At 42.2% G+C, this 19780-nt stretch overlaps 1 protein-coding gene across 1 annotated transcript in view; it reads left to right on the plus strand.

The window, feature by feature from the left end:
- LOC115080300 overlaps positions 1-19780 on the plus strand; it is a 226983-nt gene that overhangs the window by 109639 nt on the left and 97564 nt on the right. Inside the window, exons 57-67 of the mRNA XM_029584450.1 lie at positions 50-161; positions 7148-7246; positions 7941-7966; positions 8395-8503; positions 10542-10640; positions 14454-14473; positions 14565-14700; positions 15734-15832; positions 16212-16231; positions 16415-16526; positions 19532-19630. Coding sequence (XP_029440310.1) covers positions 50-161; positions 7148-7246; positions 7941-7966; positions 8395-8503; positions 10542-10640; positions 14454-14473; positions 14565-14700; positions 15734-15832; positions 16212-16231; positions 16415-16526; positions 19532-19630 — 931 coding nt within the window. The remainder of the gene's footprint in view (positions 1-49; positions 162-7147; positions 7247-7940; positions 7967-8394; positions 8504-10541; positions 10641-14453; positions 14474-14564; positions 14701-15733; positions 15833-16211; positions 16232-16414; positions 16527-19531; positions 19631-19780) is intronic.

Here is a 19780-nt window from a genome sequence, read left to right on the forward strand (position 1 = left end):
TTATGGTTGGAATTTTCTGATTTTGATGGCAATGATGTGGGTCTTGCAGCCAAACGAATGTAAGGATGTGACCTGTCCTTTGTCCGAAAGCTGCACTAAGACAGACTCCATCCAAGTGGAAATGTCCGGTTCAGATCCCTGCTGCCCTGATTATGACTGTGGTAAGTAGATGAGAGGCTGCAAAAAACTTAGGAAATTACCATAACAAACAAAGAAATCTCTACTCCATTAGAACAAGTATTAAGAATCCAAAACCCTGCCTTAGTTATTCTGAGTCATTTCTTGTTGCCTACTCCCAGGAGTAAGTGATGACCTTTGTCAAGCCTACCTTGCTAATAATCGTTTATGAACTTTTCTTCCATGAACCTCTTTTAAACTCAGTTATGTTATTCATTTATTTAAAAGCATTTATTGCTTGCCTCTCCAAAGTTTGGGGAAGGGTACAATAAAACATTCTTAAGAAGCAAGCAAAACAAGTAAAACAAGGATACAGATCTAAACTAAACTCAACAAACTCTGTGCAACAAAATTAAGCAACTTGAGAAAAGTCTGAAGCACACTGGCAGCAAAATGAGTGTACAAACTTATAGAAAAGTCTCAGTGAATAAGTGTGTTTTTAGTACTTTTAAAAATAGCTTTGTATCATGCATGAGTCATAAGGAAAGGGAATTCCAGAGAATAGGGCTATTTAGACATATGTTTTTATGTTCTTACGCGCATGTTGTAAAATAGCTTGACTGTCCACACCTGTGCATCCAATTTTAAGTGGGCGCCTGCCTGTGTGCGCAAATGCCGCTTCTACCATGTAAGTGGGGGATTTTAAAAGACACGTGCCCCGACGCCATTGCCAGTTTTCCCATTTGGTTCCGTTCGCCCAGTTAAGGGATAGGTCTTACAAAATCCCTAGTTTAATTTATTTATTTATTTATTTATTTATTTAAGTTTTTTATATACCAACATTCAAGACAATAGTCCCATCATGCTGGTTCACATGAAACAGGAGTGCAAAATAAACTTAAAACTTGAACAATAGTGCGGAAATAGCAGTTACATGTAACAAGGAAAATTGAACTTGGAATGAGAAGGAAAAAGGAAAAGGAAAACCAGCTAATTACATATAATTACATTGTAAGAGGTAGCTAATAGTGATGTTGATGGTGATGTGATGATTGTTAGGAGTTAAATGATATTGGAGTTAGGAAAAGCCTGCCTGAACAGCCAGGTCTTGAGTCTTTTCTTGAAGGTTGAGAGGCTGGGTTCCATTCTAAGATCTGGGGGGATAGAGTTCCATAAGGTAGGACCAGCTGTGGAGAAGGCCCGATTTCTTAGCGTAATGTGTCTGGTAGTTTTGGCTGGGGGGACTTTTACCCTTCCTTCCTCCTTGTTAGACTCAACCCTAAAACCTCCGCTGATCTGTCTAGAATTATTTGTTTTAGAAGTTACACTTCATCTGTAGGAGAAGTAAGTTACGAGGCAGGGGGCCCCAGCGTGTGCCAATGCACATTACAGGCTAATTTCTATTTTAAATCCAGGAACGCCCATGCTCGCCCCTTTTTTGGATCTTTTCATTTGTGCATGGAGTGGCAGGTATGCGCGAATCTGGCCAGCTTTTAAAATCTGCTTGGCGTGCACCAGCCCAACATATCTGCAAATCCCCTAATTTCAGCGCAAATCGGGCTTTTGAAATTCACCTTTATGGAGCTTATCCACGGGCTTTTAACATTCTGTAATAGGATGTGGAGATAGCAATTTTGTATTTAATACGTGCAGAGATCAGTAGTTAATATAAATCTTTTAAAACAGGAGTAATTTGATGACGAATAGGTGTGTTGGTAAGCAAGCGTGCAGCAGAATTCTGGATTATTTGAAGAGCATGGAGAGAATTTGGAGAGAGACCAGCATAGAGACAATTACAATAGTCAATAGAAGGGAACAGAAGTGCATGGAGGACTGTAGAAAAGTTATCTGGTGGTAATATAGATCTTAAGATTCTTAACATCCTTAACTTGAAGAAGGAATTTTTAATTACAGATTTAATCTGTGGTATCATGGATAAAGTGGTGTCTAGCATGACACCAAGGATGTGATCTGTAGGAGAAATCGGGATGGTTTCACCCAAGATTTGAATAAGAACATAAGAAATTGCCATGTTGAGTCAGACCAAGGGTCCATCAAGCCCAGCATCTTGTTTGCAACAGAGGCCAAATCAGGCCACAAGAACCTGGCAATGAATGAACTCAGGGACAGCAAATGGGGGAGAATATTAGGTTTTTTTTAATATTCAGAGATAAAATATTAGCAGAATGCCAAGACCGAATAGAGTGACGGCAGATAGAAGCAAAGTTAAATTGAGGTAATCTTGGAAGAGAGAAGGGGAAAGAAGAATTGTATATCATCGGCGTAGAATTATTAGGAAACTCCAAGTGGCCCTAGCAAACAACGGAGCAGAGTATGATCAACATTAAGAGCGTAGCAGATAATCCAGATCATTGAGTTACTCCTGAAATATTAGGGACCCAATCTGAAGTAGTACTGTTGATTTTTATCTCCTGAGTATGGTCAGACATATATGAAGAAAACAATGCAAGGACAGAACCCGATAATGAGTAGTACTCCAGGTGAGGCCTTGGTGAGGCCTCACCTGGAGTACTGTGTTCAGTTCTGGAGACCGTATCTACAAAAAGACAAAGACAAGATGGAAGCGGTACAGAGAAGGGCGACCAGGAAGGTGGAGGATCTTCATCGGATGATGTACGAGGAGAGATTGAAGAATCTAAATATGTACACCCTGGAGGAAAGGAGGAGCAGAGGTGATATGATACAGACTTTCAGGTACTTGAAAGGCTTTAATGATCCAAAGACAACGACAAACCTTTTCCGTAGGAAAAAAATCAGCAGAACCAGGGGTCACGATTTGAAGCTCCAGGGAGGAAGATTCAGAACCAACGTCAGGAAGTATTTCTTCACGGAGAGGGTGGTGGATGCCTGGAATGCCCTTCCAGAGGAAGTGGTGAAGACCAGAACTGTGAAGGACTTCAAAGGGGCGTGGGATAAACACTGTGGATCCATAAATTCAAGAGGCCACCAATGAAGAGTGGGGGACTCGCCAGAATGATGGCTACTGCCTGGAAACAATACCCTTATTCAATAAACATATACATGGTTACTGTGACTCCAAAATCACTCTAAGCTTCAACAGCAAGAGGAAATATGGAAAAAAGGATTTGCACTCACAAAGAGGGGAGTAGCTGGCTTGTTACGGCGGTTACTACCCCAAACCAAATAAGCCTGATACTTCACTTTCAATGCATATCCAGCATAGTTCTCTGCTTCAACGGCAGGGCTGAAGAAAAACTGATACTTCACACATCCAGCAGAGCTCTCTACTTCAACGGCAGGGGAGAAGAAAAAAGGGTTCGCACTCACAAAGCGGGGAGTAGCTGGCTTGTTACGGCGGTTACTACCCCAAACCAAATGTGCCTGATACTTCACTTTCGATGCATATCCAGCATGGCTCTCTGCTTCAACGGCATGGGAGAAAGACTGATACATCACGCATTTCCAGCATAGCTCTCTGCTTCAACGGCAGGGGAAAAGAAAAACAATCAATAAGGGCTGTATAACATAGTCTGGGTAAAACAAATAAGCATGGGTGTAGCTTGCTTATTGCGGCGGTTACTACCCCTACTACCCCTAACTAATCAAGCTAGACATTTCACTTGGATGCAGCTCCATCACTGCTCTCTACATTAATGGTGGGGGTGGAAGGGAAATAGAACCAAGAGCTAAGAGAAACAGATAAGTATGAGAGAAAAAATGTGTGAGGCTTGCTGGGCAGACTGGATGGGCCGTTTGGTCTTCTTCTGCCGTCATTTCTATGTTTCTATGTTTCTATGATATACCCACTTCAGAAAGTCGAAAAAGTAAGATGATGTGATCTAAGGTTTGGAAAGCTGAAGAAATATGTATGAAAGAGAATATAGCAAGTGCCAGAGTCAAAGCCACGGTGAATAGTGTCAAAACTAGAGATGAGTAAAGATTCAGTGCTGTGATAGAGACAAAAGCCATGACCACATCCTCCAGCAAAAAAACAGCACAGCTTGATTGTGCGCTGAGTGAAAAAATACTTTCTCCAGTTTGTCTTATATCTGCTCCCCTTCAGTTTCATGGAATGTTCCCCAGTTCTGGTACTATCCGATAGAGTAAATAATTGATATCTGTTACCTATGTATTTGTTGCACACTGCTCATTCATTAAAAAACCCTAATCATATCCCCTTTTGGTCCTTTCTTCTCCAAGTTCTGCAGCAGCTTATTCCCAATGTATCCAACAGTAAAGTTAACTCAGAATTTAGAGCCTGGCCCACATGTATATGACACTTTGGTAAATTACTTAAGAGATAAAAAAGCAATTAAAAACTAGACTTCTTGCAAATACGAAGAATTCAGAATGATGTATAACATTTTCTTATTCAATGCCATTCCTAACTATATCAATGGATGCACTCCCGAATGTGTTAGCCCTCACTGTTCACTGCTTTTAGATACATTACAGCTCATCAACACCCAGTCCTTAATAATCAAGATGTAATGGGCCAATTTAGATCCTTCTCGTCTTCTCTATGTTCGTATCAAGTTTATCCTCTCTTGTCTAAATAATAACAAATTCCATCCGTACTATTCCATTCTCCTCCTCTAACCATACCGTCCATCCACCTCTCCCTGCCAGGTGAGCAGTCATGCCCTTCATCCAGTAAATTGCATGGTGTCTATGTCTCTCTCCCCTCATTCTTCTATTTGGGTGAGAGCTCGGTCATCTTAAGTCTTCACCTTTTCCTTCTCTTCCTCGTTTCCAGATTGCCCACCTTGTCCCTCAGTTCCAGAATGTGCCCCTGGTTTAATTGTACGGAAAGATTTTGACCCTGAGACTAACTGCTGCCCATCATACAAATGCGGTAAGGGTTAGGCGAAAATTATGAAGTTAAGATGAAATAAAGTGGACATGATGTGGATACGAAGATGTGCATATGCAACCAAACCCCATGCGAAAAGGGCATAGTTCTTAATAGAGTGACAGTCTGAATGTTTGTATATGAGAGTGGGAGGGTTTTGGCAACAGCTGATTTATTATAGTTTGTCCTATTTTATGCTTTAATTTTAGAAGTTTTGTGTGTAATCTGTGGTTTTATGTTTTAATTATGAATGTATTCTTGTTCTCTGCTGAGATTTGTGGATCTGAGGTTATATCTTATAGAAATGAATTAGCAGAAATATTAAACAAATATTTCTGTTCAGTGTTCACAAATGAAGACCCTGGAGAAGGACCGTCACTTGTTATGAAGACTGTAGAAGGGGGTGGGGTAGACGAAACTCCATTCATGGAAGAGAATGTATGGGAAGAGCTAAGAAAACTGAAAGTGGACAAAGCCATGGGGTCTGATGAGGTTCACCCCAGAATACTGAGGGAACTCTGAGATGTGCTGGTGGGTCCACTGTGTGACCTGTGCAACAGACCTTTGGAAAAGGGTGCAGTGCCTAGTGACTGGAGAAGAGCAGTGATGGTCCCCCTTCACAAGAAACTACAGGCCGGTTAGCTCACCTCGGTGGTGGGAAAATTAATGGAGACTCTGCTGAAGCAAAGGATAGTGAACTATCTACAATCCGGTGGGTTGCTCGATCAGAAGCAGCATTGGTCCACCAGGGGAAGGTCCTGTCAGATGAATCTAATTGATTTCTTTGATGGAGTGACTAGAGAATTGGATCAGGGAAGGGCACTCGATGTAATTTACTTGGATTTTAGTAAAGCTTTTGAAACGGTCCCACACAGAAGACTCATTAGCAAAATGAGAAACTTGGGAATCAGCTCCAAGATGTTGGCGTGGAATACAAACTGGTTGATGGATAGAAAACAACGGGTGATGGTAAATGGAAACTACTCTGAAGAGAGAATGGTGTTAAGTGGAGTGCCACAGGGATCAGTGTTGGGACCGGTTCTGTTCAACATCTTCGTGAGCGACACTGCGGAAGGGAAAGAAGGTAAAGTTTGTCTATTTGCGGATGATACTAAGAACTACAACAGAGAGGACACGCCGGAAGGAGTACAGAGAATGAGGTGGGATTTAAGGAAGCTGGAAGAGTGGTCGAACATATGGCAGCTGGGATTCAATGCCAAGAAATGCAGAGTCATGCATCTGGGGCGTGGTATCCAAAAGAAAGATATGTGTTTGGGGGTGAAGGGCTGATGTGCACGAAGCAGGAGAGAGACCTTGGGTTGATAATGTCTAACAACCTGAAGTCGACGAAGCAGTGTGACACGGTGATAGCCAAAGCCAGAAGAATGCGGGGCTGCATAAAGAGAGGAATATCTAGTAAGAAAAGGGAAGTGATAATCCCTTTGTACAGGTCCTTGGTGAGGCCTCATTTGGAGTACTGTGTTCAGTTCTGGAGACCATATCTCAAAGGAGACAGAGACATGATGGAGGCGGTTCAGAGAAGGGCGACCAAAATGGTGGGTGGACTTATGAGGAGAGGTTGAAGAACCTGAATATGTATACTCTGGAGGAGAGGAGGAGCAGGGGTGTTAAAATACAGACCTTCAGATACTTGAAATGTTTTAATGATCCATGGTCGTCACCAAACCTTTTCCATTGGAAACAATTTAGTAGAACTAGGGGTTACGATTTGAAACTCCAGGGAGTAAGACTTAGAACAAATGTCAGGAAATATTTCTTCACTGAGAGGGTGGTGGATGCCTGGAATGCCCTTCCGGAGGCAGTGGTGAACACTAAAACTGTGAAGGATTTCAAAGGGGCATGGGATAAATACTGTGGATCCCTAAAAGGCTAGAGGATGGGAACAAATAAAAAAGCTTAACTGGCACGGAGCGGCAGTTACTACACCCTTAAGAGAAACATGGGGGTAACCTGCACGGAGGTCAGTTATTACCTTGCTGGACAGACTAGATGAACCATTTTGGTCTTTTTCTGCCGTCATTACTATGTTACTATGTAACTTCCTTTAGGTCAGGAAAGAATTGAATGATTCTGTCAGCGTTATCCTGCCAGCTCCCAGTTTGCAGGATGTCGAAGTAAGGTTTAGAACTGAGATTTTCTTTTGCTTTCCCTTCTCCTCTTCCCCTCCTTCTGCAGCGTGCCCAGACTGCCAGCCACCACCAATCTGCAAGGATGGAAGCGCACCAACCCAAAGATTCGACCCAGAGTCTGAGTGCTGCCCCACGTACACATGTCGTAAGTATAAGCAAGAGGCTAAGATGAATAAATGGAGGGTGTGGATAAGTGAAGGAGCAGCAAAGGGAAAACTAAAGGTAAATCATACTAACACAATGTGCCTACATTCAGCAGCATTAAAAGGAGACATCACGGGAAGCATTTGGAGGGCAGGGTTGTAAATCTTGTGCATACATTTAATTTTGGAAAATGTACTTTACACCTACATAGGGAACAACTTGAAGAATGCAGATTGCTTTTTATCCACATAACAACCTAATCTTCAAATGAAAATGACATGAATCTGTTGTGTTTGAATATCAGGGTGGTGTGTGCGGGATAGAAAGTACATACCTCATTTGCTAGTTAGGCACCTGAATGAACTTTCAACCCATAACATCCCAATGCCCCTAAAAATGTCATCACTCAGTATATTGAAAAATATCATCACCTCCTCTGGGTCCTTCTCTCTTTTAGGTTACATTGATTTAATTTGCCGGCTCTGTCTTCATAGTTGCCACTCTAGGGTTCATGCTCCAAACTGTTAGCCCTCCTCTGTACATTCTCAAGTCTTGACTTGACTTTTATGACGGAAAATCATATCTTGCTGTATTCAGGAGTAAGTCATAGACAGGAGCTGAGCTAGGAGAAGAGCATAACAATTCCTAAAGACTCAAATTATTAAATTCATTCATTATTATCTTGTTTTTTTCAGCTAATGCAGGACCACCCCCAACTGTGGTAAGTTTAATGATCATTTTACAGAAAAGGCTTCACAGGTTAGAGGTTTGGGTACAGTCTCATCCCATCATCTTATTTTCTAATTCAGTCAGGTATGCAGGGGACTCTCTAGGAAGCAAAAACCTAGGAACATGAAAGGGCAGTACTGGGGTTAGAGAAATACCTCCAGGTACCTGTGGTATGTAAAGAAAGAGCTCTCCATCTGTTTGCCAAACAGAAGAGATCATGGTGGATCAGTCATAATAAAGGGACTGATCCACCAAAATTTGGCTCTTACTCTAAAGGATATACAGAGTGATGTTTCCCATATGGAGGGACGGATTAAAAATGCAAGAAGTACGGGCAAAAATCAATCAAAGACGAAGACTAAGAAAAATGTAGGTTTCGGTGATGATTTGGGTCTGATATTTATATTACGTTCACCACAGCCTACATCATGCACGGACGTTGTGTGCCCCTCATCTTCATGTCAGCAGAAAGATGCCATCAGTGTAATGGTTGAGAGTAATAATCCCTGCTGTGAGGCATACAAATGCGGTGAGTGAATGTTTGTGTACTGAGCACTTCTGAATTAATGAGCGAACATAAATTTGAAAAGCATGCATGCACAAAGTGGCAGTAATACATGGGGGTAACCTGCATGGTGCAGCAGCTACTGCCTTTCACAGAACGGATGTTGGTAACCTCTATGGTGTGGCTGTTACTACCTTTAGCAAAACATATGGAAGTAACATGCATTATGTGGCAGTTACTCCCATAAACCACATGCTAGTCAGACTGGATGGACCATTTGGTCTTTATCTCCCATCATTGCCATGTTACGAACATTAACCTTCACCGTGACCGCAATTTTAACACTATTTCCTATCTTTAATCTTGATCCTAATCTTAAACGCAGTCTCTAATTCTTAGTCCTATACCTAAATTCAGTCATAAATGTAACTGTATGCCAAACCTTATACAATCCCAGTCCTTACCTTAACTTCAATGCTAAATCTAACTTCACTCCTAATCCTAACTTCAGTTTCTAATACTAAACCAATCCTATTCCTAAACTCAGTCCTAACCTGACCATACCACATACGCTAAATATTAAATCTAATTTCCCTCCTAATCCTAATCTCAATCTATACTGTAAACAATCACAGTCCTAAGCCTAATTCTAATACTAACTTCGACTTTAACGTCTATGTCAATCCTAATCCTACCTGCAAACCTATCCCTTTAGTTTAGTGTTTTCCATCTTTCTCATGGAGGCAGACTTAACCATGAGATAAGGTCTGCATACATTGGAGACCCAGGGTATGCCAATCGATCTCATGCATATTCACTGTGGCAAAAATGAAAATCCAATTAGTTAGGAGCACCTCCAAGAGAGAGTGGGAAACAATGTTTTATTGTTCTTAGCAGGTCTTTAGCATCCTTTAGCTTTCATAGCTTTGGAGTCAACTTTCATAAAAGCTACTTAGAACCAAAGATAACTGGTTAATTTTAAGTGGCTATTCACATGAACATTTTCAATCAAACTTAACTGCTAACATTTTCACTGAAAATCTCCATAAATCAATTTATTTATTTATTTATTTATTTATATAAAGAGACTTTTATACTGATATTATCAAAAAACATCATATTGGTTTACATTGAACTAAAGGAGGAAAGGAAATTACAAAGAATTGAGGGGAGGGGAGTGGGGTACAACAAACCAAGAGGAGAGCAAGGAAGGCATAGGAACAAGTAAATCAAATAAATCAAAAGGTGAACTTGAGAGCCTAGCGAACGATAGCAGAGTCATTTCAAAACATTATAACATTACAATTCAAAGCATTTTAGCATTATAAATCTACCCAATCTACCTATCTAATATATGTTTTTGGACTATCTGAAAGAGTAAATAACCATCCTGTTCATCTGTTGTGGCCTACTCATGATTTTAAATACCTCCTTCACATCCTCTCTTGGTCGTCTCTTCTCCAATCTCTCCACTACCATATTCTTGATATAACCAAAAGTAGAGGTTAACTTAGAATTTTGGAAAAACGTTCCTTACTTATAGCGTAGGGACCAAATTTAGGGCCCGGGCAATATGTAGATAACATTTTAGTAAATTCCTTAAAAGAAGAAAATAAAAGCTAGACTTCTTGCAAATATGAAGAATCCAGAAGGGTGAATAACATTAATTTACTCAATGCCATTCATCACTGTATTGACTTCATGCACTCCTGCCTGTGTTAGCTCTCAATGTACACTGCAATTAGATACATTCAGCTCAACTCCTATTACCTACTAATTAAGGAGCCCATCAAGATCCTCCTCTTCATCTTCTCTATGTTCTCATTAAGTTCATCCTCTCTTGTCTGGACAATAACAAATCCCATCCATTCCATTCCTTTCTCCTCCTCTAACCATACCATCCATTCACTCCCTCCCATGGCAGGTGAGCAGTCATAGCCTTCATCCAGTACATGGTGTTTGTGTCCCGCTCCACTCACTGTTTTGTTTGGGTCAGAGCTCACTCATCTTTTGCTTTCTCTATCCTTGATGTTCACCTTTCCCCTCTCTCCCTCTTTTCCAGTGTGCTCAGCATGTCCCTCAGTTCCAGACTGTGACCCTGGTTTCATCGTACGGAAAGATTATGACCCTGAGACTGAGTGCTGCCCAAAATACCAATGCGGTAAGAGTTAGAGGAAAATTATATGAAATAATGTGGAGATAATGTGGGTCTGGAGATACGTAAATGCAACCAAATCACATGCCAAAAGAGCTAAGAGCTCTGTAAAAATAGCAAAAACTATTTTCAAACCAAGGATTTACAACTGTTTAGTGTAGAAATGGGTAGGGATATTGAGTTTGGAGAGGAATTGAATGGATGAATGTGAGAATCACTTTATCAGCTGACAATAAGGGGGAAAGCAGGTGTTCTCCGAGGACAGCAGGATGTTAGTCCTCACACATGGGTGACATCGGAGGGAGCCCGGCCCAGAACTTTGATGTAAAAAATTCCAAAACTTTCAAACATGCCCTACTGAGCATGTGCAGCTGAAGTTATCACCCTGACCCTAGGCAGAGTCCCTCAGTCCATGATACAACTCATACAAAGGAGAAAAACTCCCAGGGGAGGTGGGTGATTTTCGTGAGGACTAACATTCTGCTGTCCTCAGAGAACACCTATTACAGGTAAGGAACGCTGCTTTCTCAGAGGAGAAGCAGGATGGTAGTCCTCACACATGGGTGATTCCCAAGCTGTAGCCTGTCCGAGCAGGACAAAGCAGGAAACCGCACAATGCTGAAGGCACACTTCTCTCCCTCTTGCCTGTGAGACAGCCAACTCACAAAGGGGTCTAGGCGGGAAAAGAGTTGGGTTTTACAAAGAGAAAACCATAGAAAGCCTGAGACACAAAACCCCAATGCAAAGCAGAAGCGCCTAAGGCAAAGGGGTGATATGAATGCCAGCGAGAAACATACTCCGCATCATGTAAAAAAATTACAAGCAGGGTTTCGGATCAGTAAACCCTGACGACAGTAGGTCTAGAACCTCCTGGATACAGGAAAAGGTCTAGAGAAGCAAACAAGAGAAGAACTCTTGGACAAAGACTGCATAGTTTCCTTCATTGTCACAAGACAAATGAAAAAAAACAGCTGGGGCCAGAGAACCCTCCAGAAAGAAACTGCAGTCCACTGGTATCTGAAGGACAGAATGCATCTGCAGAAGTGTTCCCCATGTTTGGCTGATAGGCACAATGGGCAGAAAATCCCAAGCAATGCTTGGAAGAATAATCAGCAACAACAGCAGGATCGGTGACAGACCCTACAGCCAAAGTACCAGACATAGTTGACCTCGCAGGACAGCGTCAAGAGTTTCAGAGGATAAGAACATAAGAAGTTACTATACTGGTGTTACGAATGTCGCTGCCCGACGTCTCCACTCCGCCCTCCTTACCTCTCTGGTGACTCCTCCCGCGATTGACGGACGTTTGACTGCCGCGGCGTCTGCCTGCTGTCCTCTCCGGCGTCCCCGGTCCGGCTTGGGCGCTGCCTCCCACCATGCTGTCCAGCTGCCTTAGGGCGTGCACGCTGCGCGGCCCTGCTTCAAATACTTTCTTTGGCACGAGCGTCAGGGGCGTCCCCCTGTGATGACATCACGCATCCCGGATACAAAAAGCCTACGAGTTAGCAAGGTCAGGTATTCGTACTGGTGAACTCCTTACGGATGGGATTCGCTCTCCGTACCTAGCTACTCTGCCTCTCCATTATTGGACTTACTCTATTTGGGGTACCCGCTCCTCGGGGGCCTCTCTCTTCTCTTTCAGGTCGCTGTCTGGAACCAGTACTCCTTCCTCGAGGGCCCATATTCCCTAACTCGCTGCCTGGACTTCACTTCTGCCTGGAAGATACCGCTGCCTACACCATCATCATCTACTTCTCTCAGAGCTGTTCCCTGGAACCAGGTACTCACTCCTCGAGGGCCTGCCTTTACTTCAGCTCCTGTGTTCCCTATCGAGGGCTTCTGTGTTCCCTATCGAGAGAAACCGCTCTGTGAGTACTCAACCAACGAGGCTCTATTCCAGAACCCTGCATATACTTCATTGTAATCACTATCTCAGTTTCTCTTCACTACAGCACAGCCATTGTGGGATTGCTGTTCCAGAGCCCTGAGGGACTACAAGCCCAGCCGGGCTTGTCCTCTGCTCACTACTGCCAGCCCTGGTGGCTCCTCAATACTGTTAATAAAAGATCTATCTGTGTTATGTTCTAAGCTGAGCCTGACCTGTGGCCCCTCACGGGACTTCCCCCCGTGGGCGTGGTCAGCAGCCACAGTGTCCAAGGGTCCACCCAAAACCTTACAAACAATAACAACTGTGTCAGACCAAGGGTCCATCAAGCCCAGCATCTTGTTTCCAACAGTGGCCAATCCAGGCTACAAGTACCTGGCAAGTACTCAAACTCTAAGTAGATTCCATGCTACTGATGCCAGTAATAGCAGTGGCAAAAGTCAACAATTAATAGCAGTTAATGGACTTCTCCTCCAAGAACTTATCCAAACCTTTTTTAAAGAGGGTGAAAGGCAATCCCTGAAATGGGATTGCTAGCCCAAACCCCCGAGCAGAGAGCTGATAGGCTTGAAGCTCACCCACTCTGCACCCTGTCAAGGGCAGGCCTATCCATCCTGTCTATAGGATAGATCAGGTGAGCAGGAAAGTATTTTGACAACCTAGTGAAGTGTGAAAAGCTGGCCAACACGCTCAATGGACTCATGGCGGCCCCAAACCTCGATGACATTGAGGGTGGCCATGCACCCCAATGGCATCGAGGGTGGCGATGGCATCGAGGGCAGCTCTGATGGTGTCGAAGGTGAAACGGTGATCGATGGTAGTCTCGGTCCCTGACGTGGTTGGGATCGTGACACTAGAGATCGGTGCCACCACTCTACCGAATCGAGGCCCAAGGCGCTCAATGACCTTAAGGTTGATGCTGTTGGTCATGTACCTTGATGGCATCAAGGGCATCCTGGTACCTCGATGAAGTCAAGGGTGACCATGGTGCTCAATGGCAATCCTGGTCCTTGACGCGATCCTGACATTGAAGTGTCAGACCACCTGTGCAATCGCATGGGTGTGCACAGGCAACTGGTTCTGGGCATGGCATGGTGCAGCAGCAAGCTGCTTGCCCAGGTTCCTGCTACGCCATCCAGGGCTCCTGCCTATGGAGACTAGGTCCTTTGAATGTAGGAAGGATGAGCTCTCCCCACCACAGGTAAGGTGTGGTCTTCGATCTCTTCACTATCCAAACCTCCTTCGATGCGGATCGAGCAGTGAAATAACTTGGAACTCCTGTCTGGATAGAATCCAGGTGAGTCCCCAGGATCACCCATGGACTGCATTCCATCAGTCCTGCCAGCGCTTGAAAGAGGTAAAAAACAGAGAGAACAAGGAGAGGACACAGAAACTAAACTGCAGGCACAGTATTTTTTTTTTTTAAAGGATAGAATAAGACTCTACCAGGCTGCACAGTGACTAAGGCCCGCCATGTGGCTGGCAGATAGAGGAAAAAAGAAAACAAAACTACCGTAGGATAAAGAAAAATAAAAACAGCTGCAGCTCTAGAAAAAATCAAATTACAAAAACTGTGAGAAGAGAGCAAAGCTGAATACCACGACACACATGGCTCTGCAGAAAAAAAGAAACTGTGGGACTCTGCCTAGAGGGCAGGGTGATAAATACAGCTGCATATGCTCAGTAGGACATGTTTGAGAGTTCAAGAATCTTTGAGATCAAAGTTCCGGGCCGGGCTCCATCCAATGATATCACCTATGTGTGAGGACTACCATCCTGTTTGTCCTTGAAGAATGCAAGTAACGAGGGCAACAGCGAGAATTGCAGCAAAATCTGACAGAAAAGTTCATTAGCCCAGAAGGCATGCATCTATACCATGATTTATACTTCTTGATATGATAAAGAAATAATTATCGTTTTCTCCTCTATTCCAGTTCCAGAATACCCACCGCAGGTAAGTTTGTTTTAGCTGTCTGATGGTCTAAGTTAATGTTAAAGAGCCCCCAGCTCCTGAATAATTGAAAGCTTGGTTTCCTTGGTGTTAGATCCCAGGGACGCGGGCATTCCTGCCAAAGGAATGTATGGATGTGACCTGCCCTTTGTCCGAGTCTTGCAGTATGAGAGACTCCATCCAAGTGGAAATGTCCGGTTCAGATCCCTGTTGCCCTAATTATGACTGTGGTAAGTAGATAAGAGTCTGCAAAATATTTAAGAAATTATCAAACAAAGAAATCTCTACACCATTAGATGTATTAAGAATCCAAAACCCTGCCTTAGTTATTCTGAGTCATTTCTTGCTGCCTACTCCCAGGAGTAAGTGATGACCTTTCTCAAGCCTACCTTGCTAATAATCGTTTATGGACTTTTCTTCCATGAACTTGTCCAAACCTCTTTTAGACTCAGTTATGTTATTCATTTATTTAAAAGCATTCATTGCTCACCTCTGCAAAGTTAGATGTAAGGTACAATAAAACATTCCTAAAAAGCAAATAAAACTACAATACAGGACTAAAACAAACTGAACAAACTCTACACAGCAAAATTAAGCAACTTGAGCAAAGTCTGATGGAAACTGGCAGCAAAATGAGGGTACAGACTTATGGAAAAACCTCAGTGAATAAGTGTGTTTTTAGTACATTTTAAAATAGCTTTGCATCACTCATGAGTTATAAGGAAAGGGAATTCCAGAGAATAGGGCTATATATTGAGAGAGAGCGCTCACATGTGTAGGCAAAACGAGACATCTAAGAGAAACTGACTTGATGGATGGAAAATCCGAGCTGGGGTATGAATACCCAGTATGACGGTAACTTTCATAGCAGCACAAGGGCGCACAAGTTAGGGACGCAGCCATTTTATAACATAAACTTGTATATACGGACATGTTGTAAAATAGCTTGACTGTCCACATGTCCACGCAATTTTAAGTGAGCGCCTGCCGGTGTGCGCAAATGTCGCTTCTACCATGTAAGTGGGGCATTTTAAAAGACACATGCCCCGACGCCATTGCCAGTAAGATGGTTTGATCTAAGGTTTGGAAAGATGAAGAAATATGTAAGAGAAAGAGAATATAGCACGTACCAGAGTCACAGCCATGGTGAATAGTGTCAAGACTAGAGAATGGTGTCTGTGTCTCTCTCCATTCATTCTTCTGTTTGGGTGAGGGCTCGATCATTTTCAGTCTTCACCTTTTCCTTCTCTTCTTCGTTTCCAGAGTGCCCACCTTGTCCCTCAGTTCCAGAATGTGCCCCTGGTTTAATTGTACGGAAAGATTATGACCCTGCGACTGAGTGCTGCCCATCATACAAATGCGGTAAGGGATAGGTGAAAATTATGAAGTTAAGATGAAATAAAGTGGACATGATGAGGATACGAAGATGTGCATATGCAACCAAACCCCATGCCAAAAGAGCAAAGGACTCTGTAAAAGTAGCAAAAACAAATTTTCAAACCAGGGATTTAACAACTGTTTAATGTAGAAATGGGTGGGGATATTGAGTTTGCCGATGAACTGAATGGATAAATGTGAAAATCATTTATCAGTTGACAATAAGGGGGAATTTAAATAATGAGGCAACAGCGAGCATTGCACGAAAAGTGAGAGAAAACCTCATTGGCCAGAAGGCATATGAATACACCATGACTTCTTGTTGATGATAAAGAAATGATTATCGTTTTCTGCTCTATTTCAGTTCCAGAAAACCCAACCCTGGTAAGTTTGTTTTTCTCTCTCTCTTGGATTAAGGTTAATGTTACAAATCTACCAGCCTTTCTATAATTAAAAGCTCGGTTTCCAAGCGTTAGATGTCTACTCGTGTGCTCATTAGGTGTATTGGAGGAAGGATATTTTTGGTTGAAATTTCTGATTTTGATGGCAATGATGTGGGTCTTGCAGCCAAACGAATGTAAGGATGTGACCTGTCCTTTGTCTGAAAGCTGCACTAAGACAGACTCCATCCAAGTGGAAATGTCCGGTTCAGATCCCTGCTGCCCCGATTATGACTGTGGTAAGTAGATGAGAGGCTGCAAAAAACTTAGGAAATTACCGTAACAAACAAAGAAATCTCTAAACCATTAGATGTATTAAGAATCTAAAATGCTGTCTTAGTTATTCTGAGCCACTTCTTGTTGCCTATTCCCAGGGGTAAGGGGTGACCTTCTCACGCCTACCTTACCTTGCTAATAAACTTTTACGGACTTTTCTGCCATCAACTTGTCCAAACCTCTTTTAAACTCAGTTATGTTATTTATTTATTGCAAAGTATTTATTGCTCATCTCTCTAAATTAGAGGCAAGGAACAATAAAACATTCCTAAAAAGCAAGCAAGACAAGTAAAACAACAATACAGGAGTAAACTAAACTTAACAAACTCTACACAACAAAATTAAGCAACTGGGGCAAAGTCTGATGGAAACTGGCAGCAAAATGAGGGTACAGACTTATGGATAAGCCTCAGTGAATTAGTGTGTTTTTAGTACATTTTAAAATAGCTTTGCATCACTCATGAGTTATAAGGAAAGGGAATTCCAGAGAATAGGGCTATTATTGAGAGAGAGCGCTCACGTGTGTAGGCTAAACGAGCAGCTTTAGGAGAAAGGACATCTAATAGAAATTGATTTGATGAACGGAGAATCCGAGCTGGGGTATGAATGCCCAATTTTGATGGTAACGTTCATAGCGGTGCGAGGGCGCACATGTGCGAGCGATCTTCAGCCTGTGCCCTGGGAAGAGACCATTTTATAAAATACACATGTATATACGCGAATGATGTAAATTAGCTTGACTGTCCACACATGTGCATGCAATTTTAAGTGGGCGAGTGCTTGTATGCGTAAATGCAGCTTCTATCACGTAAGTGGGGGATTTTAAAAGACACGTGCCCTGATGACATTGCCAGTTTTCCCAGTTTATTCTTTTCGCCCAGATAAGGGATAGGGCTTACAATATCACTAGTTTAATACCCTTCCTTCTCCCCTCTCCATGCTAGACCCAACCCTTAAAACTCCGCTGATCTCTCTAGATTTTTTTGTTTTATAAGATACACGTCATCTGTAGCAGAAGTAAAGTTACGCAGCAGGGGATCCCATTCCCCACCTCTTTTTTTGGAACTTTTCATTTGTGCATGCAGTGGCAAGTATGCGCGAACCTGGCCAGCATTTAAAATCTGCTCAGCATGCGCCATCCCAACATATCCGCGAATCTCTTAATTTTGGCGAATGTTGAGCTTTTAAAATTCACCTTTACGGAGCTAATCCAGGGGGATTTAACAATGTGCAATAGGTTGTAGATAGAGATAGCAATTTTGTATTTAATACGTGCAGAGATCAGTAGTTAATATAAATCTTTTAAAACAGGAGTAATTTGATGACGAATAGGTGTGTTGGTAAGCAAGCGTGCAGCAGAATTCTGAATTATTTGAAGAGCATGGAGAGAATTTGGAGAGAGACCAACATAGAGACAATTACAATAGTCAATAGAAGGGAATAGAAGTGCTTGGAGGACTGTACAAAATTTATCTGGTAGAAATATAGATCTTAAGATTCTTAACATCCTTAACTTGAAGAAAGAATTCTTAATTACAGATTTAATCTGTGGTATCATGGATAGAGTGGTGTCTAGCATGACACCAAGATTGTAAACTATATGAGAAATCGGGATGTTTCACCCAAAATTTGAATGAACTCAGGGATAGCAAATGGAGGAGGGCGAACTAAAATGAGAAAATTAGTTTTTTTTAATATTCAGAGATAATAAAAGCAGAAAGCCAACACCAAATAGAGAGATGGCAGATCAAAGCAAAGTGAATTATGGTAGAATAGGATGAGAGAAGGGGAAAGAAGAATAGTATATCATCATCATAGAATTTATAGGAAACTCCAAGTGGCCCGAGGAGTCAACAGAGTGGAGTTAGATCAATATTAAATAGCAGAGATGACAATTCAGATCCTTGAGGTACTCCTGAAATATTAGGGTCCCAATCTGAATTAGTACTGCTGATTTTTATCTGATGAGTATGGTCAGACATATATGAAGAAAACAAAGCAAGGGCAGAACCCGATATACCCACTTCAGAAAGTCGAGAAAGTAAGATGATGTGATCTAAGGTTTGGAAAGCTGAAGAAATATGTAAGAAAGAGAATATAGCATGTGGCAGAGTCAAAGCCACGGGGAATAGTGTCAAAACTAAAGATGAGTAAAGATTCAGTGCTGTGATAGCGACAAAAGCCTTGACCACATACCCAGTAAAAAAAAACAGCTAGATTGCATGTAGAGTGAAAAAATACTTTCTATAGTTTGTCTTATATCTGTTGCTCTTTACTTTCAAGGAATGTTCCCCAGTTCTTTTACTATCCGAAAGAGTAAATAATCGATCTCTGTTCCCTATGTATCTGTTGCAGCCTACTTATTCATTAAAAAAAACCCTAATCATATCCCCTTTTGGTTCTTTCTTCTCCAAGTTGTGCTCCCACTTACTTCCAATATATCAGGAAGTAAAGTTAACTTAGAATTTAGAGCCTGGACCACATGTATATGAAACTTTGGTAAATTACTTAAGAGATTAAAAAGTTATTAAAAACTAGACTTGCAAATATGAAGAATCCAGAATGATGTATAACATTTTCTTATTCAATGCCATTCCTAACAGTATTGATGGATGCACTCCCGAATGGGTTAGCCCTCACTGTTCGCTGCTTTTAGATACATTACAGCTCATCAACTCCCAGTCCCTAATAATCAAGATGTTATGGGCCCGTTTAGAGCCTTCTCGTCTTCTCAGTGTTCTTACCAAGTTTATCCTCTCTTGTCTAAATAATAACGAATTCCGTCCATACTATTCCCTTCTCATCCTCTAACCATACCATCCATCCACCTCTCCCTGCCAGGTGAGCAGTCATGGCCTTCATCCAGTAAACTGCATGGTGTCTATGTATCTCTCCACTCATTCCTCTGTTTGGGTGAGGACGCGGTCATCCTCAGTTTTCACCTTTTCCTTCTCTTCCTCTTTTCCAGATTGCCCACCTTGTCCCTCAGTTGCAGAATGTGCCCCTGGATTCATCGTATGGAAAGATTATGACCCTGAGACTAACTGCTGCCCATCATACAAATGCGGTAAGGGTTAGGGGAAAATTATGAAGTTAAGATGAAATAATGTGGAGATGATGTTGATCTGAAGATGTGCATATGTAACCAAACCCCATGAAAAAAGAGCAAAGGACTCTGAAAAATAGCAAATACAATTTTAAAGCAGATATGTAACAG

This window comes from Rhinatrema bivittatum, chromosome 19 (assembly GCF_901001135.1).
Source record: "Rhinatrema bivittatum chromosome 19, aRhiBiv1.1, whole genome shotgun sequence".
Taxonomy (NCBI): Eukaryota; Metazoa; Chordata; class Amphibia; order Gymnophiona; family Rhinatrematidae; genus Rhinatrema; species Rhinatrema bivittatum.